Below are 23,875 nucleotides of genomic sequence, written 5' to 3' on the forward strand. Positions count from 1 at the left end.
GGTACAGCAGTTAGACCGTTTCCTCAAGACTCTCCATTACTAATTGTGCTATAAAACTTGATATGAAAGGTCCCATAGTAGTACTAACAATTTGTTCATATATTTCATTTAGATATTTGAGTATGTTGTTCTAAGTGTTTGTTCTATAGCTCTGATGAATTCATTTTGAGGTATGTCTGTGCATTTGTTGCGTTGTTTCTCATTTTTTCATAAATATAGATATCTTTCACAATTTTGATGGGAATATTTGTATACCAAGAAACTACATCCAACGGAATCAACACATATGCGTAAATAACTATTCTATTTCCAATTTTCTTCTCTAAAAATCCATGCGTTTTTAATATAGAATTTTTTTTTCAAAATAATCATAAAATAATTAGATAATAGGATGAGAGAAGTTTGAATATTTGAAACAATTGTTCGTAGAGGTGTTTGTGTTTGTGTATTTTTGGCAGTTTTTTACATCTGAAGTTGTTCTTCCCCAGATCCAATAAGATAATTATTTTGTGTTTTATATGAAATCGTAAGCTTCTGTACAATTTGTTTGTAAACTGTCTTACCATTCAATACCATTAGATACATCTACTTTCAAAATTTTGATTTAATTATTTTGTTTGATTAATTCTTCGGTTCCAGTTTAACAATATATTTGTCACAGATAGTTTTTAGTCACCCAAAGACAAAACTGCTTCATCTATTTCAGTATTAGTTAAATCTATTTCGATTTTATTCCATTTCTATTTTTATCAATACCAAGGTTGTTTCAATATTAGGTTATCAATTCATATGTAGATTTTTATATTAAAAAAAATCACTCATTTTCAAAGTTTGTATCTCTTGAAATAAAACAAAAATGTTGTAAATGATCAAAGTGTTGTGAAGTTATATCGAATGGAGTGTTAAATAATTTGCTAGAAGTGGTGGAAGCTGAAAAAATTGTTCTGTAAGTCATGTATGAGGTAAATCAATTGTTGATAAAATATTCTTCACGGAATTATTCAAGTGAATATCCATATTCAAGGAAAAGTTAAAATCCTTGCATAATATCTAATATTCCAGATTTTCGATAAATGCTCTTACGGGTACTCTATAATTTTAGTGAACAAGCTCCAATTTTACCTTATAATATGAGAAAGGATTAAAAGATTCGTTTTTTTGAAAAAAGATCAATTATTTCTGATCTCATGTGATTCAGAAATATTTATGAATAAAATTATAAAAAAATTCAAAGAAAGTTTCAACCCCAATCTACTATACAATTATATAATTCGCTCAAGTTTAGGTTGTTACGTTTGCTTTTGAAGGCCAAGGTCCAATAATAAATAACAGCAAGTGTCGTAGGTAGTTAATGTGGGTTTTGAGGTATGTGATTAAAAAAGAGCCAACAATAATTTCAATATATTGAATCATAAGTTTCATAAAACATTGCAAAAATGAAAGAAATTGTTTGAGAAACAAAAACTCAATAAAGATATCCAGTAAATGGAAAGGTTACATTAATTATCTTTCCCTTAGGGATAGATTTGTTAAATTTTGAACATAACTTGATAAGTATATAAAAGCCGCTACCTTTATTACATAGTTGATGAAACAACTATAGTACATAAGTGTAAGTTTGGCAACTACGCCAATATATTTCTGTCTATCTAAAATATGTAAGGACACGTCATATTTATTTGTTGATTAATTCATAATTATGCTACTTTAGCACAAAAAATAATCTAGGCTATAAATTTTATATATAAGGTAGACAATATTTTCAATGATGATTTTAAGCAAGAGAATATATATAATTTCAAATATAAATCATAACATACTTCTATTTAATAATTTAGGGATTGTATTTATAGCTCTTCCCATATCAATTGCAGAAGACAGTTATACCAAATTAAGAAATGGAAAAGAATGTTAACTCCCCGTATAAAATTCGGTTAAAATCTAACAAACTGTCAGTCCACGTGAACTCATTATCTCCACTGTTTACCAATGGAATCGACATCGAATCGTAAACATAATTGCATTTCTATTGGCCGAAGTTGTCAGAAGGCCAATGTACACAGTTTCTTCGAAGTATTCCAGCCAAAAAGTCAGCGATAAGTAGTATTAATTAGCGTAGCAGATTATCCAGAATACAATTATACCAGTTAAGAAACATAGCGTCAAGTTTTGTCAGCATGTGGTTTGAACATAGAAAAATTAATAAAATTGATGGCAATATCCGAATCGTCAAGAATCGTTCGATGGCGACAAGATTATTTGCGTCAGATAAAAGACTACCGAAGTTCTATTAGACACATAATCTATCTAGATGAAACATGTTTTGACAGTTACGATGAAGTAAATTTCGGTTGGGTTGACAATAGTGAAAATTGCTGTTTGAATGGGCAATGTTCTAAAAGGAAATGCGTTATACTAGTACACGCTGGAAGCAAAGACAGTTTCGTGCCTAATGCTTTATTAATATCTGCTAAAAAATTAAAAACTGTGCAGCTAATTGTCATGAAGATATGACAGCAGAATTATTTGGAAAGTGGTTTAATGAACAACTTCAACCTAACATTCCCGTACAGTCAGTAATGGTTATGGGCAACGCATCCTACCAGTCGTGGCAACTCTTCAAGATACCAAATAATAGTAGTAAAAAAGCTCAAATTTCAGCATTTATATCTGAAAAACATATTCCTATTCCTTTCAGCGTTCGTAAAAAAGGCCCAGCAAACAAAGAACTGCTTACTGTTATTAAAGGGAGGAAATTTATTATATTGACAAGCTGTGCAAAGAACAGGGTCACAGTCTACTCAGACTACCTCCTTACTGTTGCATATTAAACCTTATAGACAAACGTCAAATCAGAATTACGAAAATGTAATCAGTCTCCAGAACTAAGAGGTTGTAGAACTCGTAAAAAAGTTGTAGCAGCAGACCGCGAACTTTGGAAAAAACTGTGTAGAACATGTTATCAAAGAAGAAGATGGGTATGTGGTATCACCCTCTTTACCACCCTTCATAATTCAATCAAATGATGACTCCAATTCAAACGATTCTGACTACCATTATTGTTAATAAAGATACTTTGGAATTAAAATGTTTTTTTATTTTGTTTCATTTGCGAAACATTTCTTTTCTTTATGGATTTTGCTTTCAAATTCCTTTTTCCAGAAAAAAAAAACGAATGGGGTAGAAAACAGGCTCAGCTGTACAGAAAGGTACATGTGTGCAAGTTAATTCCATCCAATTTATAATGATTCGATTGCCTTTTAACGAATACTTTCTCTATTTATAAAAATAATTAATTTATAAAATGAGGTATCTACGCCTATGGTAGATCAAACAAAATTGTGGGCAAAGGTTTTTATAATCTGCAATTGATATTGGAAGAACTATAACCTCGCTAGAAAGTTAATGTAATTTCCTATTTTTGAAGTCAATTTAATGTCGTTTCGCATATTTCTACATTTTTCTATAGAAAACGGAATATAGAGGGTTGTGTGTTTTCAAATTTAAATTATTAAAATTCATGATATTAAATATCAATCGACTCATCACCTCAAATGGTTACTTATCATAATTTGAAGAGTACATCACGAAACTATGATCAAAAGCTGTTTTTGAGTATATGTCATAGTCACTTTTCAAAACACGTTTTACAAGAGGTCTGTTCAGAAATTATGATCGATTTAATGCGATCACGATCTGAAAGTAATTCATATCATGTTTCTATCGTTCGGGAAATTGAACAAAATAATTGAGTAAGGGCTATATTATAAAATCATATCTACCGTAAATGCTATCAGCTGTCGGGTTGTTTGTTTTGTTTTTGTATGTATGATTTTGTAAGGTAGATTCGTATGAGCAACATAAGAGACAGGTGGTTTCTGTAATTTTTTAATTTGCCACATAAGAATAGTTTATTGGTATCAAAGTTGAGTCTAGAATGCAGATATATCGTGCTCACTAATGATTATTGAATAGCTAGAATATAAAGCATGAATTAGCTTGGAAAAGTTACTGTAAGAATCTAAAGTAATAAAAATGAAAGGAAACTCACAAGTAGCTGTTAGGTGATCTATTGGAAATGTGATCATAGGCTCCGATAATTCCTAAAGATACATGTTCTGATTAAATATATCATCAATCTTTGAATATTACTTAGTCAAGTCATGAAAATATTCTTTTATTAGTAACCATTGATGGTTTTGGGAAAATTTATTATGGTTCACTTAGATAATTCAATACGACTTCCTGTCATCGGAAATTATTGACAAAAAAGTCAATAATTTTTCAAAACCATTTGTATTTCGTGTAAGCTTTTACCTTTAGTCTCGAAAATTCCAAAATGTATTAAAATAGGTGCTAGGGTCATAGATCCGAAAAATATGAATAAAATAGTATTATAACCAATAAAATATGAAATTTGCTGGAAATAATTTGTGACAATAAACACTGATATTTGTTGCAAACTAACTATATATGCCGCAGCAAACATTTTAATTTTCATTGGAAAAATTTCACCTAATAAAATACGTGGTATGGGAGCTATTCCACAATTAAAAAATATTAAAAACATAACTAAAAATAGAATAGTCAAAGCAGGCACTTGATTAACATCCAAATATTTTGTTCTGATGGCATTTAGTATGGCCATTGGTGCATAAAATAATGCTATGCATACAGTCGAAATTATCAAACATGGTTTTCTGCCCAACTTGTCCACTAGTAAGGTACAAACGATTGTTCCAACTAACTCCAGACCGACTGTAACAGAAAATTAACTTATGAGTAATTACAATATTGCATAGAAGAGAAATTTAATCAACTACAACATAAATTGAGGCACTCGCAATATCTTCGGATCAATTCGTGTACCCATTGTCGCCGTGTTACAGGCATCTTCAGCTATTTTACATTGCCACAACAATCAACTGAAGATAGTGATTCCTTGAAGTGCAATATAATGTTAAAGTTGCTGAGAGTAAGGGCAGGTTGTATTATCTAACAAATCTTAACCACATTTCATTGAAATAGCTCCTGTGCCTCGAGCCATATGTGAACGAGCCCATGATTTGACGGACTACCTGTGCATTCAAGAGCTTTATCACTGATCCTATCTGGGACGGGACAAACGGGGAATAAGAGTTTTTATTGTTACTACACTACTGGCACGACGCGTATACGTGGTTCCCGAGACAAAAAGATTCAATAAGGTGAATTATTTGATTGAAAATGAAATAAGAAATAACATAAAATGTATACTAATATTTCAAGGTTTTACTCTTGACTAGTAATTAACTGGAAGGCTGGGGTGAACCACTTTTTCTACATCCAGAACTCCGAGTTTCCATCTTGAGGTCGTATCCAATAAACTAATAATCTTTTATTTCTAGTAACGATTTTGGAAATGAAAACCAGATCTACATAAAGATAATCTCATAAATTCGAAGATCTCCTATAGTTCATCAATCAAGTCTCAGCAAAAATGTGACTCATTAGTAAATCATTTGTTAAATTGCTTTCCATAGATTCCGACAACGTATTGAATTCTTAACTAAGCGCTCGAATGAAAATAAAAACAACTGTCCTTGCTACGCATATTTTTTTGAAGGTCTGAAGAAGTATTGACCTTAATTTAATTATTTCTAATTTTCAATAACATTTATAGACTAAAAACAGTCTTCGAAGCTATGGTATTATTATGATATTTAAATTTTCAAAGTTCGTGCGTCTTTGACACTACTGCTTGAATCAAAACTTGATATTAATGATATTTTCCAAATGCGTATATTGCAAATACGATGCCAGAAAAGTAGCTGAAGGACAAGCTGAAATGGGTTCAAATTTGTCTTATCACATACTAGTGAAAACAGAGGCAGGTTCAGAAAAAAATTAATTCACCATATTTACGAATGTGGTTGAAATATGAACCGGAATTTTATTATTGAGTTACAGAGCTGAAATTGATTGAATCGCAGTCCTCCAAGTGCCTCATTTGGTGAACTAAATAAATAATAGTTGGGTGGGATGGGAGTATCGCGTCAATTGGAGCTGCTTACAGGTTTCCCCGTGTCTTGGCACCCATCTGGCTAAAAATTTGAGGAAAACGAACGATTTATGAATTCTTTGCTCAATACTAACTATGTTGATGCCTACTGATGCCCATTTCTTCAGCCATATCTCGTACTGTACATTCCGTCTACATTTGAACCATCCTCGTACTGATCACATCTCTTAGACGAGCTTTGTTCGAAAAATAGTATAAAAATAAAATAATAACTTTATTTTCACAATTATTCAGGTATTACAATATAACGTCGTCTAAATAGATGAGATGCATTTCTGCTAACGTCGTTTTTACTATTTAATATTTAACTTCCACATCTCCCAAGTGTTGCCTACGAAGCACCATTTTGCGGAGAGTCTGTCAAGGTGATTGAGCTTTAGGCCAAAAGCTCACATCGAGCGAATTATAAGCAGGCCCATTGTAATGGAGGATCCACTTGCCCCTTGGTACCAAATCCGGTCGAACTCCGGGCCACAAGAGCTCTAAACTGTCTGAAAATGTATACGTAAAAATTTTTGTTCACTTTCTGGCCAGGAGGGAAAAAATCCTTGTGAACCATTTCCCTAGACTCAAATAAAACAATCAACATTGTCTTCACATTGGAGCTTGATTTTCGCGACTTTTTTTTGGATTTCATACTAGATTCTATTCCTGGGTTTGAAGCTCCACATCGAATTCGTGAAACTAAGACTTGTCTCCAGTAGTGACTCGGTTCATAGAGTGTTTTTTTTTCTTCCAACCAATCCTCACAGCACTCAACCTTCTTTGTTTCTGTTTTGGAGTCAAGAGCTTTGGTACAATTTTCACACACAAGTTTTTCTTCGTTAGAATTTCGTGTTTTGCGGATTGACAGCTCATCAGCTATCAATCTGAGTGTCAATCTACGGTCTAAGAACACAAACTCGAATTCGCTTAACATCCTGGGTGTCCTGGGCGAGAGTCTTCCATTTCTTGTCAGCCTTCCCAGAACCTCTCTAAACACTAAAAAATCTCACAGCCATTGTTGCCTAAATTTGCAAGAAACTGGTGCGTTATAAAATAAAGTTTTATTCGTTTTGTCCGGACAAACCTCGTATAGACTGTGAGGTACTAATGTAACGTATTTTCTACATTATTCGAATAGATATTTACCTGCTTCTGCAAACCACTAGAAGCAATAATCACCCCATAGACATTTTATATGGAAAAACTATATCGTTGGAAAGTATTTCCATTTTTTTTCTATTTTTTCCAGACTGGTAACTAGAAAAATCTATTTACAATTATTCATTTGTGCAATGATGAATTATACCAAAGAATACGCAATTAATAATCTAAACCATATGCTCAAATTGAGCACCGTTTATTTCTACATTAAATTGAATGTGAAATCCTACGCAAACGTTTTAATCATATCTACGGTGATTTGATAAATTTCTTGCGATATTAGATGTGTTATATATCATCAATATTTATTGATTCACGTTTATATGTTCCATATTGGATATAGCCACAAAAAAAACTCTAAAATAGCCAGGTCGCAATAAGAGTTGAGCTTCTACCATTTCATAAAAGCGGAAAATCTTGAATCATAATGTTTTGTAACTCTTTTCTAATCGATATCAGAGAGGTTAACATTATAATTTTCAACAAAAGTAATAATTCACTGCAAAACTCAAATTTAGATCAAGAAAAGCGAAAAGAAATTTTTATTCTTAATAAAATAAATTTTTTTATTCCAAGTATTGATTATATATGAAAAATAATCAGCTAATTTTACATTCTCAATTGTCAAAAACCTCAAAAATGATGTGTTGTCATTTGGCCTTTCTCTTCTGAGTGTCTTCTGGAAAATCTCTATATTTGAATAAACAGTTATCTACAAGGTTTGCTTCGTTTCAATGGTTCTGATGTCCTGATGGAAACTTTTGACGTAGTCGTCACTGAGAGTTGCAAAACTGTTAGGAAAAAATATAGATGGTAATAGAGAGAATTGGATTTTTAGTGATAAGTTAATATTTTTGAGGGAGTGTTCTAATGAACTGAGTGTAGTTATCATCACTTTTTCTCCCTAAAAATTTATGAATAGATCCTTTGAGAGCTTTTTGAGCTTCTTTCTCACTTTTTCTTGCTCTTCTAGGTTCATGGATTGCAAAAATGCTTCATTAAACTTACTTTCAGATGTACGCGTTGAAAGTAGAATTTTTTTTGTCTACCATACAAATGAATTTCATGAATTTTCATGAACCGAAGATGTTGACTCCTTTAAGCAGCGTTTTCCCTGATCGGACAAATAATACAGATCTCAAGACAATTGAGATTCATATAGAGTTTATCTGTTTGCTCTTTCTATTTCAATTCTTATTGTAGAGCAAAAGAGGTTCCTAACAAAACTATTAATAGTCTGAATCTAAATAAATCGGATTGAAATTTTTCGTTAAAAAATTGATGCTATGAGGACCGCTACTTAAGTTTTGACAGATAATGAAAACAAATGTTTATATTTGACTATGGTTCTGTTGTTTTCTTAATTCTATTCTCTATTATATACCCATTGTGCATTTCCTTGAAGCAACTGCTGAAGCATTTTTTCCATTCCAATTGAAATACCGCTTCTTCAGGTGTAGAAAAACGTTGACTTTGAAATGTATTTTTGATTGGCGAGAATAAGAAGGGTGCTACACAAGGACTGTACGACTGGTGACCTATCAGTTCAATATTTTGAGTGCTTAAAAATGTTTTTGTTCGAACAGAATTGTGACAGTTCGCATTGTCGTTGAATGATTCGTCTTCTGCAATTGTTTTCCCTGATTACTTTGAAAACTTCTGGCAAATGCTAGTGTACCACTCAGTATTGACTGATCTACGTTGCTCTATTGAAAAGTTGGTGACATGTCCAGTTATTCCAAAAAAACAGTCGACCTTTGCTTCGAAGTGCTTCGTCCGCGAGCAAATTTTGTTGGATTTGGTTTGTCTTGAAAGACCCATTAAGTTGATTGTTGTTTAGTTTTGGGTTTATATGCATATACCAATGATATCATGATCTCATAGACGTCTTCTGAAGCATCACAATTGAAATTTTCCAGCGTTTCTTCGAACCAATTGATACGAGCTGTTTTGAACGATTGTCAAATTATGCGGTATATAACGCGAACAAATATTTTTGACAGCCGCATGTTGTTACTATATAAATACGAGTGAAGCTGATGCAATATCAGTCTACACATAGTTTACCATTTAAAATGACGTTAATGTCAGATTTGACATATTCTTGTCAGTATTTTCAAATCTCTAGTAGCAGCTCCTGTACATAATAATAATTAAATATTTTGAAAACATTTAATTACTGAGAGCTTTGATTCTAGACATTCTGTTCTTCATTTGATTTGATTTGATAATTATTTATATAGGTTGTTCAAAAAATGGTGCCGAATTTTGCTATCTAAAAACTTCGAAAACTTAATTTTTCAAATGGCAACCCCCATTTTTCTCTTTACGCTTACGCTTTGAATCAAGAGGACTTCGTTAGTAAATTCATATATTCCAAATTAACGGTTGAAATCAACTATGGTCACTTGATTAAGTCAAAAAGTTTGGTTAAGCGCCGCAATCAACGTAAAAGCTTGACTTGGCTTCAAACAATGTGATATATGTGCATTTTTAATTCGAAAAGTATTATCTTCATGAAGTCTTACAAACCAACAAAACATCACAACATCACAAGTGAAGCGAGAAATACACAACTGAGAAGCTAGAGTGAGTCACGTAAGTAGGGATTGGAGAATGAAAGTGTCTCAAATCTGCGGTGGTTTAATTCTTTGAATAAAAAATCGAAAGAGATATTTCGAAACTATGTTGGAGAACGATATTAATCAATATCACACACGTTCTCTCTTATCGTTGAGCTAATGATAGATATATAGCATATCGTTACAAATGTGTTGAAATCGATATTAATTATGAGAAAATGCATGCGATCGTTTACGTAGGCACCGATTAAGTACAAGTTTATCCGCTCGCAGATCAAACTGTTGTATTCAATTAATTTGAGGTAATTATACATGACGACATTATAATCGCTTCTTCAAATAGTATACAAATATAGTTATAGTAATTTACATTGTCTTCTTATTATACTCATCTGAAAACACTGTTTCCATCTGTTTTTACGAAGAATTAATGGTGGCATTTTCTAAACAACGCACGGAAAACTTTTCCCGATCTCCAATTTTTATTGTATTTCAATCTTTAGAACTAAAGATTTTGAAGCAGATGGTTCACAGATGTTTCGATTTTTTTGATGGAATATCACAGAGCTTTTATTTTGTTAGTGACAAGGCTTGGCTGGTACCGATAGCTCTAATATGTTTTTATAAATAACTGGATTTTTTTTCGTTCACATGTTTCAAGACTTATATTAATTAAGCTGACAGACGTATATAGTTGCTATGAAAGTCAATGGTAATCATGTTTGGTACCATCATGATGTATTATGATTACTTTGAAAATAAAATGTTCTAAATTCAGTTTTTATCCTTTTGTGCGTTGTTTTCAGATTAGTATAATAAGAAGTAACGTTCCTTACACGTCTAGAAATGAGTTTTTCCGTGTTTGCATAACTTCTCCTGATTTCTAGGTTCCTAATGGAATATACTTCTTATTAATACTCGTGAATTTTTATCATTACAGGTATTTCGAGAAGCTAGACTTTTGATAGAGAATGGAAGAAGAGCTAAAAAATGTATCCATTTGAAAGCAAAATTATGAAATTTAATATGTTATTTTCATGAAATGCACTTTTTCCATTAAATTGTTTGTACGTTACATTCCCCACAAACGCATATTTCACATTTTCAATTTATTTTGCTTGTTTCATTGGTTAGAAATTATTTGGCAAGTTTTCCGTACAAATGGAGCTTATGGCACAAATTGTATTGGATCATATTTTTCTAGTTATTTTTCCTCTATATTCCCAGGACAAATTATTTTGACAATTGAAATAAAAATGCGTGCCTTACCATTTTGCCTGTGACTTCTTTACATAGAACCAATTCATTTGTACTATGTAAGTTTGAAAATCCTATCGGTTTGTAAATGTCATTTTTTGTTCCGTATCATCGCTAATTTGGATTTTTATTTTTAACTTTATACAAGCCGCGAGCATACAGTACCAAAAAAGCATGTAACATTTGAATAGATAGCTCTCATTTATAATTAAGCACTCGAATAGCTTACGATTTCGTTTAATCTTCTGTATATTTTGTATACAATTCTTCATCCAATGATGAATTCCGTTACTGATGAATATTTCAAAATTTTTCGTTTACCATATCCGCTCGGACCCCATTCTTCCTTAAAAATATTTAAACTTGTTGCTTTGCCGGGATTAGTCCCTGTCCCTCAAACAGTTCTCTCAGAAAAAGTTCCAAATATTTCGTTATTCTCTTGACAATTATTTAGAATATTCTTCCATTTGCTACGTACATTTGAAACATTTTTTTCTTTAATTCCATCAGTGCTGATGTCGTTCTCGGATAATCATTTTTCACGATGGAACTTCCAAATCGCGACTATCCTGCTCTAGAAAAGTTTCTATTTTCTTCATTAAAAAATCTTGAAATTCTATTTCATTTTCTATAAAGGAAAGTGCGGAACCGTTTACCAGTTGACGAAGTTGGGACCCAAAAAAAGATGCTTTTCTTATTTATGCATAACCCAATGTGACAAATTCTTCTCTAAATGGTATTGAGATTTCTTATAGAACATTATGGTATATTGTAATAGGAACTTCCAACTTCCATAACTATTCCACATACATAATAGTAACAGTAATCTAGAGAGCGCCATTTATGTTCAGCAAAAGTGGCTTAATGTTACATAAGTCACCTCCATAGATTTTTGTGGACCGAAGATGATATAACCTCTCAATCAGCAGATTCTCTTATTTAGCACCTTGTACGGATATCAAGAACCATTATTTCAGCAAAAATAGAATTACTTTAAATGGAATTTGTGTTGTCTTTCTATTCTAAATAAATAATCAGCAACAATTTCTTACGAGTAATATAATAATTTTCAAGACCAGTAGCAATTCAATGAACTGCAAGGCAACTCTTAGATAGTTCCAATTGTAAAGAGGCATAGCTATTATCTTATAGGAGTCGTAGTATCGATGCAGTTGAATTATACTTCAAATCCAGAAACGTTTTTTATCCTTGAAAAAAGCAAATTTTCTGAGCTAAATTTCTATTACTTATAATACTTCACGAGTTTGAATGAGAGACCTATGGACAACAATCTCGCAGTTCAGTGGTCAAGATATTATTTCCTGCAAGTAATTCTGGATGCTTCTTCTTCCAAACTGTTAGTATTGTTTAGTTCTAATTAATGAATTTGACCATTTTGGAAAAGGAATAAATCAAACAGATTCGAAAATACTTGATGGGTTTGAATGAAAGACCTAGGGACAATATTCTCGTAGTTGAGTTGTCAAGATATTATTCCTTGCAAGAATTTCGATTTACCAGTTATTCATGATATGAATGTTAAAAATAATGTTTCATTTTGTGAGTGAAAAGGTTTGTGAAATGAACGAAGCGAAATGAGTAATTTCACGAACAAAATAAAATCACTTTTAAAACAAATATCATCCGTTTTTTGTATAACTGCCTTATTTTTATAAAATATAGGCGAATTTGGAGTGAAATTAAACTTAGAAATACATTTTAATATCCAAAAATAACAAAATATAAACAAAAGTCCACATAAACAATGACTTTAACTCTGTTGACTGTTATTAAAAGTGGCACTTGTTTAAAACCAACAATGGAACCAACTATTAATATTGATTAATTTGTGTATTGAAAGAGTTCATTTCAATTTATTGAACGAGAATAGTATTATAAAAGTTATAAAAGAGTGTATGGTACATTTTTAAGAACATAATACAGTGGAAGACATTTCATAAGCGGCTGGCCACAGTCATGAGACAAAGAAATACAATGTTGGTCTTAGAAGAAGTTTAGGAATTTAGAAATTACCAAATAGAATATATCTTGTCCAATAGCTTTTGGAAAGTCAACGGCAAATGTAGATAAATTGTTGAGAAAATAGCTAAGGGATGTAACGAGATGAATTACCGCTGATTATACTATTTTCGGAAGAAACTTAAATCATAACTGAGTAGTTATCGTTCCTGAAGACGACTTTTTAAGATTTGAACTACTACAAGTTATATTTCCCCATCGCGTTCTTTTGATATTATTGTCAGTGAAAATCTCAATGGAATATTTCAAGGGCAATGGATTAGAGAAATTATTTAAATTGGATGGCTACAATATCCTTAGATCTTAATATCAGTATATTTGGCGATATTTGAAGAAGACAGAAAAACACACAATGGGTATATGAAGCTCATCTTTCAGAAAGTGAATGTACGAGTATCACAACTAAGCTTGACTTTTGAATATTGGAACTGGTAACTTCTCTAGCTGTTATGTGTCCTAATGGAATAGTTTCAGATGTCTCCACTAAAACATTATGGTATAAACAGGACGGCGGTAGCCGACTTACTTGTTATTTTTGCCGTAGAAAATCTCGAAATATTTGAAAGCAACCAGACCTGACAATTTGATATAGTTGGATGGCTACCAAGATTTCAATATCACTATATTTGGAGATATCTCAAGAAGAGAAAGAAAACTCCACAATAGGTATGCCATCTACCATTTTCAGAAAGTGAATTTATGAGTTTCACAACTTAGCTCGACTTTAAAAAATTTGGAATATTAACTGCTCTAGCTTTTATGTGTCCCAACAAAATATTTCCATATATATCCAGTAAAACATTATAGTTCGAACAGGACAGTGCTCTACCTCCTTTTTGGTATTATTGCCAGAGAGAATTGGATGGCAACAAGATCCCTCACTAAATTACTCTATTTGGCGATGTCTTAATAACGAAGTTTATAGATATGTTACGTCCCAAGCCCGATCTTGTACGGAGTCGAACTTCGTACAATGAATTTGTACGAAGTCCGATCTGTACAAGCCATTTTGTACGGAGTCGAGATTGGCGGACTTCGGACAGAGATGATTGTACGAAGTCGACTCTGTACAACGCTGATTGTACGGAGTCGGAGTATCGATACTCACTCGGCAATGAGCGCGCTATTAAGATGTTAGTAAACACAAACGTAGTTATTGTGATTGAAAGTATGTTCTCCGGCTAGTTGGCTACTATCTATTGTTAGGTTAGGTTAGGTTAGGTTAGGTTAGGTTGCGTGTACTACTTCGGAATAACGCGCTCATTACCGAGTGAGTATCGATGCTCCGACTCCGTACAACCAGCGTTGTACAGAGTCGACGTCGTACAATCATCTCTGTTCGAAGTCCGCCAATCTCGGCTTCGTACAAAATGGCTTGTACAGATCGGACTTCGTACAAATTCATTGTACGAAGCTCGACTCCGTACAAGATCGGGCTTGGGACGTAACAGATATAAGCAGACTAATACCTCTAAAAAATGTATTACAGTGGAACCATGTAAAACATAGTAGCTGGAATTCCATAGACAAGTGTTACTTCACAAGCTAATTGGACTGTAATAATTTTGTTTCACACAACTTTGTATTTTAATTTCACTCAGGAAAAGTGAATTTGTGTATCATTTTCCTGACTCAAACTAACAAGGTATGTAGCTTTATATACAAGATAAGTTGGAACTATTTTTGATATAAAATAAATGATAATATATTCTGGAGGTACTAACCTGATATTATCAATATGATTTTCTGGTCTAAGCTGAAATTTCTTGATCCTAGGTATGAAGCAACATATTGTAAAAGAATTGGAATCATACTAACTCCAGAAAAATGATGGATTAGAATCAGCAAACTCATCATCATTAAGGATTTTATCCAAACGGCTGATCGACAACAGGTCATAAATTTTTGTTCTCTAAAGTACAGTAATCTATGTATATTATTACCATTCTCAAAATGAGTTATGTCTGTTTGATCTTCATCTTGTTGTCTTCTTAAAAAATAATACGGTGATTCCACTCCTATCCAAATAAACGTCAGGATGAAAACTAGTGATAGAGCTATTGCTACTACATTATATATAGTGTACGTACAATAATTAGCGATTAAATAACATACTAAGTAGCCTATTAAAGAGCTTATTGTCATCATACAACCCATAGTTCCTCTGGAAGATGGTTCAGACATTTCTCCTATATAAATAGGTAAAACGATGTAACTTCCTCCTACAGCAAATCCTGCGATCACTCTACCAATACAAGCAACTGTCAAAGATTTAACAAACTGGAAAACAATGAATGCTATTGCGTAAGTCGCTGCTATTGCTAGCAATGTTATTTTTCTCCCCGTTAATTCCGCCGCTGTGCCGAATATTATTGTACCAGCAACACCACCCACTGGAAGCATTGCGTTTAGAATATTAACATGGTGGACCTTGAGAAACATTATCCTTTCGAGTTTCTTTATTCCAAAAACGATCCATATCGCTGATGCTGAAGCCAATATCAACAAAACGCAAGCTAAAATCAGAAAAAAAATTACCGTTCATAAATAAATCATATTTTTAGTAAAATAGATTGATCATTAAATAATAATAAATAAGAATAAATCGTTACTTCACTAATAGAAAAAAATTGATAATAGTAGGGATATTATGAATACGTTTGGATACATCAAGTCTTCTAATATCGTTGCTCTTCATATGAAAGACACACTCTTCAGAATAGGTAGCCAAATATTGTAGCTAAGCAAAGGGAATATAAACAGGTTACTTAGAAGCTAGTTTTATAAAATAGAGATCAAGCTCTTGTCAGCGCGAGTAGAAAAATCTTGCGATCTCGCCCAAAATAATAATAACGGCAAGAGCAACAGAAGGATTACCTAAATAAAAAGGAGCTCTAGGTCTTCCCATTCTTAATAGTAGAATAATCATATGCTTAGAGTTTATATATATATATATATATATATATATATATATATATATATATATATATATATATATATATATATATATCATATATACGATGAAATATTGATATACAGAATGTCAAACGAGACGTAATTATTGTCTAAATAATTTTGTGGTGAGGTTCTTCCAAATTAAATTAAGTGTTCTTTGTTGATTGGCTCTGATTGTATGAAAATGTATTCGAAGAATATAACGTAACAAATAACGTTCTAGCTAATGCTAAATTCATTCCTGATTGACGTGTTCAAGTTAGTTAATTTCAGTGAATTTTTCCGTTCTATTCAAAAATGGAGAAAATAAAATGATTTCGATTACATCAGCCGTATTATATATATGAATTAAGTTTCTTATTTTGTAATAATTGGGTTATCGGCTTACGTTTCAATTTTTGTAATCATTCATATCTGGTTATTCAGTAATGCATTACTTTTCGATAATTGCATTCCAAAATCCGCATTCTTGATTATATGATATTCGGTAAACATCTATACTTACTTCGACCAAAAATTTTAGCCGTCGCACTATGGAAAATATGGGCGATTTAGAATTTTTGTCATAATTAACCTTTGGGGTCTCAGATCATTTAAAAAAATGATGAAAGTACTTATTTAATTTTTGACACAATTGGCGGGTGCTCGCTGGAGAGAAATCAAAATTATTTGCTAAAATCTTTCCCACATTTAACGTTTGAAGTCCTAGAATACGGAAAAAATAATACAACAAATCTAATGTTAGGCTCGACGTCGTATAACCCTGTTAATTGATGTATTACAAACTATATAGAAATCTCATCAAATTATAAATTGTACAACTATCTATTTTTTTTTTTTTAATAATCAATGTACATTAAACAGAATTTAAATCAATTACAGAATTTATAATATTGATAAACGAATTAAAAGTAAAAGTGGATTAATATAAAAAATCATGAATATTAAACAATTGACTATCTACTTTAGTTTTATCGTAATGTGATGATCCAGAGTGATCTGATAGGTCCGAAGAAAGAGTAGGATGCCAAGAAGCTAATAGCATTGTTTACAAATCAACATTTGTCGCTATTCCTGAAATTTTCAGTTCTATTTCAGATTTGTATTCGTTGAATTTTTCTACATGAATTTCGTATTCTGGTGCAAGCCAATGGACGATAATCCCGAATCGCTTTATGAGGACTTCATCTTAACCGGAAGCAATTATATAAGAATTTTTTTAAAGTTTTCCAGTCATGTTACCATCATTGATGTTGCTGCATCCTTGTTTTGGTTGGACTACATTAAGACCTAACTGTAATTTGAATTCTTTCTTAATCTTTGCTTTGTTCAAAGTAAATGCTTGTCGATCTTCCTCGCTATTCAAATTTTTTGTCGCTCTTTTAAAGTTAGTCTTTATGCAATGTTTGGGAAGAATTTAAATTCCGAATCCGTCCATGTAATGTGACTAAACGAAAACTAGAATTTTCTTCTGAGTGTAGTGGAAATGAACAACTGGAATCTTGAAATTTTTTTGAGGCAGCTCTGCATATAGCATTGTTAACGCCAAAGTTTGTGAATATGATTAGCTTCGACAATAACTTTGGTAGATGTTGAGACCTGAATTTCTTGTTTAAGCAGTTCTGTTTCAGAATATATCATAGAGGCCATTTCTTTTTGAATAATAAATTTTGTGGGGCGACAATATCTAGTTGATTCTAATTTGTCATACATAAAATTGATTATATATGATATATGTGTGGGGGTTTATACCGAATTTGGTCTATGTTTTAAATAATTACATTTATTTATGGCTTTTTGTCCATATTCAACTTACCAGATGCCAAATAAGTTCAGCGATTCGACATCTGTCCAACCCAATCTATCCACGTCCGTAACATGCGCCTGTGTGTATTACACTGTTGCCGAATAATGAATAAACAATCTAACATCAAATTTGTTTTATAAAATGCTCATGTGCAGCTTGTTCATTAGATATGTTTTGTATTATAAATAAAAAGTTCTGTGTAGATAATTTATTGTAGCTATGAAGGCTTATAAATATTCATTTGAGCAGCGTGTTATTGAAGAGATCGTTGATCGAAAAAAACAGTAGTAATCAGTTCATCAGTACTTTGAGTACTGAACAGCACACCAATCTTCCAAATAAAGTGGAAAACAGAATGCGAAAAAGGCAATTTAGTGATAAAGTGGGCAGTTAAGATTACCGATCTGTAACTAGATTCGAAATTATAATATAGAAAAAAGTAGAGTATGATAACAACGTAGCTTCAACATGCAACGTTCGCGAGGCTCATAAAATTTCAGAGAAAGCTTACTGGCCAAGAGAGAAGATGAGTATGGAAGAAGAAATTTCTAAAATTACTGTAATCAGAAGCATCATTGAGACACATCTTAAATTAAAAAGGTTTGGTAGTGGAGTAGATAATTGCGACGGGATTCAACAAAATATCGCAAATTGATTCAAGGGATATGCAAATAGAGCTGGATGGTCTCCATAAATTTATTATGAATTACTAAAAGCATATAAAAAAATTGTGAGAGATATGAAAACTGAACGAACTGAAGGAATTGCAGCTTTTGCAAGGCATCAACGGCAGTATGTTTTTTAATGAAACAATCCATAATCTTGAAGAAGTGTCTCAAGAAAAAATAATACATGGTAAATCACGCAACTCACAATACCAAGGATCGATTTAGAGAGCAAAACAAGATCTGCGCGACATATTAATTACTTGGAAGTAACAAACTCAGTCATCTAAATGATCAGAGGGCATTTCGTTTCACAGAGGCATTCAATTTTCTCTAGATTCGACTTACAAATGGTACGGTATTCAAATTTTCAACTTGAAATAGTTGAGAAGCAACAAGTTGTGGAAGATATTCATTAATTTAGATCGATTGCTAACGAAAATACAGAAGACACATAACTTGACCAATCCATGACAAATTAACTAACTAACGATAACGAAGCTGACAAAAGGAGCAATGATTTTGAGGGATTACAAGATCATTTACTGGGACGATCAAATAAAATGATTATAAGATATTTTGATGATCAAGAATATCATTTCTAAGCAAGAATGAATCGTTAAGAGGTTGAACAAGTAGGCAACATGCAAAGTAGTCCTATATTTTCCAAAATTGAAATTAGGCAGAACGTTTTAATTTAAATTCCCTATATCGCTAGAAGACGCTTAGCACTTCTCAATATTTTGGTAATTTTTTTGGAAAAACTATACGAAAGAAATAAATACAAGGTAAGTACAAATTATTAAATGTCAAATTACTAAATCCACAAATCACATTTAGTATCTTTCTCCTACATTTGTGAGAAAAGTATATTGAGAATATGTGAGGAAATGTACTTTTTCATACGATTGATTATGGTATTCATCTTTCTGACTTGTGCCACAAACTTCTGGGTAAGTTCAAAAATGGAAACATTTTAGAGCTCGAACATTATCCATTTTCTGAGAATAAAATTTATTCAGCTCATGGAATGTAATCAACCAAAGTGTTCCTGTTTATTTGTTTTCCGCTAATGAATCTTCCATATTTTGTTTATGGAGTTATAACACTTCAACTCAAAGATATAGAGCATCCAGCTGGAAATTTTTTGAATTTTTGAAAAATCTTATTTTGGAAAGCATACATTGGAATATTTGGAAGGAAAACTTATCACTTCAACTGGAATATACTCAACATCTATTTGTGAAATAATCTGGAAAAGCCGCAATTCTTCTTTTCCATATTTTCTCAGTTCTAATTAGTTTGATGGAGTGATTGTGTAGGCAGTCTATTAGGAACCGATATAGCTCTGTGGAATAACTGAATAAGATATCAATGATTTGAAAATCATATTTCGTTCATTCATTCATTGAGCTTGTTATTGAAAATAATGGAAGTGAATCTCATAGTTTCCTCCATTGGATATTATGTGGACAGAAATGGATAACTTTCAATATGTGTCTCTTGTTTTTCTTTTTCAGTTGCGCTCATAAATTTCATGCTTCTCATAATATGAGAGGAATATTCTGCAAGATTAGAAAATAGAATCAAACTCACTATTCTCGAAAGTTATTCATTGATACTGTATTTTGCATATATGCTTATATGTAACAATTTTGAAGGAACGATTTTGTGAAACTTGAATTTTCACGTGTTTGATAGAATTCGTGAGGCACTTGCAAGTATTTGAGAAACTGAATGTTAAAATTTTTATTCCTTGAACAGAATGTTGATATTATAATGTTACTTTCTAGATTTCAGAAAAGATTCACTATTTTCGTTATTTTACGAATGTGTCTGAGGTTTTCCATATTGTAGTATATTTTCCGATTCCTATCTATATTTTTTCAATTCATATGATATTCATGTATAGGTTGAATATTCCCTTAGGAAAACTTGTGACTCCACGATTCCAATGAGGGGGAACTATAACAGTAGATTTATTTTCCTTCAGAATAGAATTCAAGAGAAAAAAATACAATCAAAGTGTTATAAAAATATCGACAACTACCAAAAATTTATTGTTAAGCTTAAACGTGAAATTTACAATGTAAAAATTGTTTCATTGCAATGAAAAGTGGAAATCTACAGAATGGAGTGTCATAGAGACACGAAGGACAAAAAAAGTTTAACATTTCTTCAAAATTCACTTCTTATTTGAAAATCATTCTATGAAGTCCAATATCAATAATCGAAATACAAGTAGTTTTCTTTACCTCAAGTGTATATAGAAAACCTCGCAAACTTCTTGGTATAGTGATAAAAGTAGGAAATAAAAAAAGCAATGAGGAGTAGAAAATTGAGTTGATAAGCAATCTGTGAAGGTTTTTTCCTTCTCTCTTTTCTAAACATCCCCTGTATCCCCTATTTTGTAAAGATATTGATGTTCAGCTAAAAACAAAAATTTGACCATAGCTTCTAAATTCTAGTTTTGAAATTATTAGAAGTATATCCTATGCAAAAAATGGATGAAAATGAATTTGATGGATGTGATAAGAAATTTTTCAGAAACGAGCTGATATCTTTTAAAACCTAGAATTGATGACATCAAATCTTATTTGTAAATACATTTAGAAACATAAAGCTAAAATACTACTATGCAACTGTGATGAATCATAAAATTATATGATTATTTATATACCGGGAACTGGAAAAAACGAGAATCAACTTCTTCTACAAAATGATTCTTTACAACTGCTTACGGAAACCTTGACAACAAAATACGAGGGTTTCCCCTTAAGTTTTGAGATAACGCAACGATGCGATGATGTGAATATGTTAAATCTTACTTTGCCAGCACAAAGTTTAACATTTTTAATGATGAATATATTCCGACGGGTTGTCATTGAATTTCGTGAAGCTCGTCCACAAACGGCTTTATTACAGAAAATATCGATCCAGTGCCCAAACTGATATTACAAGGTTGTCATGTGACATATTGTGAGATTGAAGCATACTTGACATTACTTCCACTCGCATACACTCAATAATCAAACATTCAAAAATATTTGTTCGTTTTGTATTGCGCATAATTAAAGAAGCGCTTAATAAAACCTCGTGTCGATTGGTTGCTGAAAAAATTCAATCGTGATGCTTCAAAAGACGTCTATAAGATCGTGACAGGTGACGAATCATGGATCTATACATATGAACCCGAAACAAGCATCGACTGTATGGGTTTTTTCAAGACAAATCCAACAAACGTTGTTCGAGCATGGAGCACTTGTACTAATGTAGAACGGTCAAGTTTGAATGGTACAGCAGCATTTGTTGTGTGAAATCTCGGAAACCAATTGCAGAAGACGAATCATTTCCCACCATGACAATGCGAGCTCTCGCACATCAGTTCAGGCAAAAATATTTTGAACAGCCAGAACACCAAGCAAAGGGTTATCTGCCGTTCAGTCCTTGTTTGGCGTCCAATAAATTCTCCTTATTTTCGCTGATCAAACATAAATTGTGAGGTCGAGGTTTTTCTATATCTGAAGAAGCGGTTGTTGCGTTCAAATCACATGTTTCGTAGGTACTACAACCAGAATGAGAAAAATGCTTCGACACTGGGTTCACCTGTATGCAAATGGGTATTGATCTTAATGGAGAGTATTTTGAATAACAATAAAGCAATACTCAATTATAAATATTTGTTCCTATTTTTCTATCAAAACTTAAGTAACAACCCTCGTATGCGACAGAGTAATATCTTAAATATAAAAAAAACTGACTGAATGATTGATTCATTATTTCTTAGCCAAAACTACCGAAGCTACGAAAATGAAATTTGGCCTTTTACAAAGTAACCTACCAATAAGAAAATTATTTTTCATAAATCTACTTCTATGGAGGTTAAATGGGGAATGATAATTTGTGTGGCAATCTGTCCATTTTGAAACTAGGACCTAGGACGTGTTTAAGCTAAAGATTAAACAACAGTCATTACCCGTTTCAGCGTCTTTGAACAATCCTCAAGGAGGTGAGCAGGGATGGTGGTTTTGGATGGGTGCCTGGCAATTTTGAATTTAGTTTTAACGAATTTTGTGTCTTTGGTGGAAATTGAAAAAAGTATATTCGCATTATTGATAATTTATCCTCTTAAAGGATGAAAAGTAGTTAAGTTGTGTATGAAATTTCCTTCAATTTTTATTTAAAAATATTAAGGTGAGCTTATAATGAATAGAGCTTGTGAAGAAACTTTTGAATCACATGAATGCGCACTGAGAAACTGTTTTCAAAAATTCATCCACTAAGGGTACACAAGGAGGGTTACATTTAAATGGAATTTCATTAGATTAGCTTATCTTAAACTCAAATTTGATAATTATCATAAATAGCGATATAACTGGAAAAAGCTAGCAAAACTACCGTTTCAAAGAAGTGAAAGGAAAACTATACTTTTTAAAAACTCACTCAATATTCAATCTTTCCAAAAATTAGTAGATACCTATTTTCTAATCAAAAGTATGAATATATAAACTAGGTTTTATAATACCTATAAGTACTGTTTATCTTTTGGTTGAGAATTATACAAAACTTCGTGCAAAGCCGACGGCAACAGCTAGTGTCAGATATAATTATTAAACTTCAAGATGCCATGCAAATCAACAGCAATATTTATATTCACCTGTGAGAATTGTAGCAATTTTTTTCCTATCACCAACCATGGCGTCACTAATTAATCCACTGTTAAAACTACGATGGAATTACATTCTACCTACCCAAACTCACTAATCATTGTTCATTACGACTTATTCGTAACAACTTCTCTTAATGAATCAATTTAAAAAATTAAACGCCATAGACTTAAATTTGGTTGACCTTGTTACATAGTAAATTCGATATTCTTTTTTTTTATATATAAATAATGACCTTATCCGTGTTATGTCAATGGAAGAACACTTTTGAGATTCGAGACTTCAAGTATATGGATAAATTGGTAAGTAATAACAAATTACATTGAATTGTTCACAATATTTTAAAGATTAATCGGCTTTCATTGGAGTACTAAAATCAGTCTTGTTTACGCGTTATTCTAAATATCTGTTAGATTTGACAATAGTGGTTTATCATCGACATATTTGAATGAATTTAAAATATTATTGACAGTAGCTTTAACACATTGATAATTCTGATAGTAGAAAATGTCGCATTTTCAAACGAAACAACTGTCCCTTGAAGAAGCACCATACAAAAATGGATTCTTAAAAGTTATAAAAATTTATCAGTCTATTTCAATATTGTCGCCTGCCTAGAATCTAGCTAAAGTAACTCGAACCCTCAATGTTAGTTACGCAAGTATGGATAGAAGATATCTGTTCATCAGTAACTA

General features: G+C 32.0%; 1 protein-coding gene across 1 annotated transcript; it reads right to left on the minus strand.

Moving 5' to 3' along the window:
- Positions 1–1,386: 1,386 nt before the first annotated feature.
- Positions 1,387–23,323, minus strand: LOC130452949 (facilitated trehalose transporter Tret1-like). The gene is made up of 3 exons (XM_056792496.1): positions 23,171–23,323; positions 14,811–15,602; positions 1,387–4,758 (listed from the first exon to the last, which is right to left on the minus strand). The coding sequence occupies exons 1-3, from the start codon at positions 23,208–23,210 to the stop codon at positions 4,274–4,276; spliced, it is 1,317 nt and encodes a 438-aa protein (XP_056648474.1). The 5' UTR covers positions 23,211–23,323; the 3' UTR covers positions 1,387–4,273.
- Positions 23,324–23,875: the final 552 nt, after the last annotated feature.

Source organism: Diorhabda sublineata, chromosome 2 (assembly GCF_026230105.1).
Source record: "Diorhabda sublineata isolate icDioSubl1.1 chromosome 2, icDioSubl1.1, whole genome shotgun sequence".
NCBI lineage: Eukaryota > Metazoa > Arthropoda > Insecta > Coleoptera > Chrysomelidae > Diorhabda > Diorhabda sublineata.

What these genes read in the sequence shown, in the direction of transcription:
- LOC130452949 (XM_056792496.1), bottom strand. Translation starts at nt 23,210, where the DNA reads ATGGTTGGTGATAGGAAAAAAATTGCTACAATTCTCACAG. An exon ending in AATTGCTACAATTCTCACAG is followed by an intron (nt 15,603 to 23,170) that starts GTGAATATAAAT and finishes TTCTGATTTTAG; the next exon opens with CTTGCGTTTTGTTGATATTG. An exon ending in AATCATATTGATAATATCAG is followed by an intron (nt 4,759 to 14,810) that starts GTTAGTACCTCC and finishes TTTCTGTTACAG; the next exon opens with TCGGTCTGGAGTTAGTTGGA.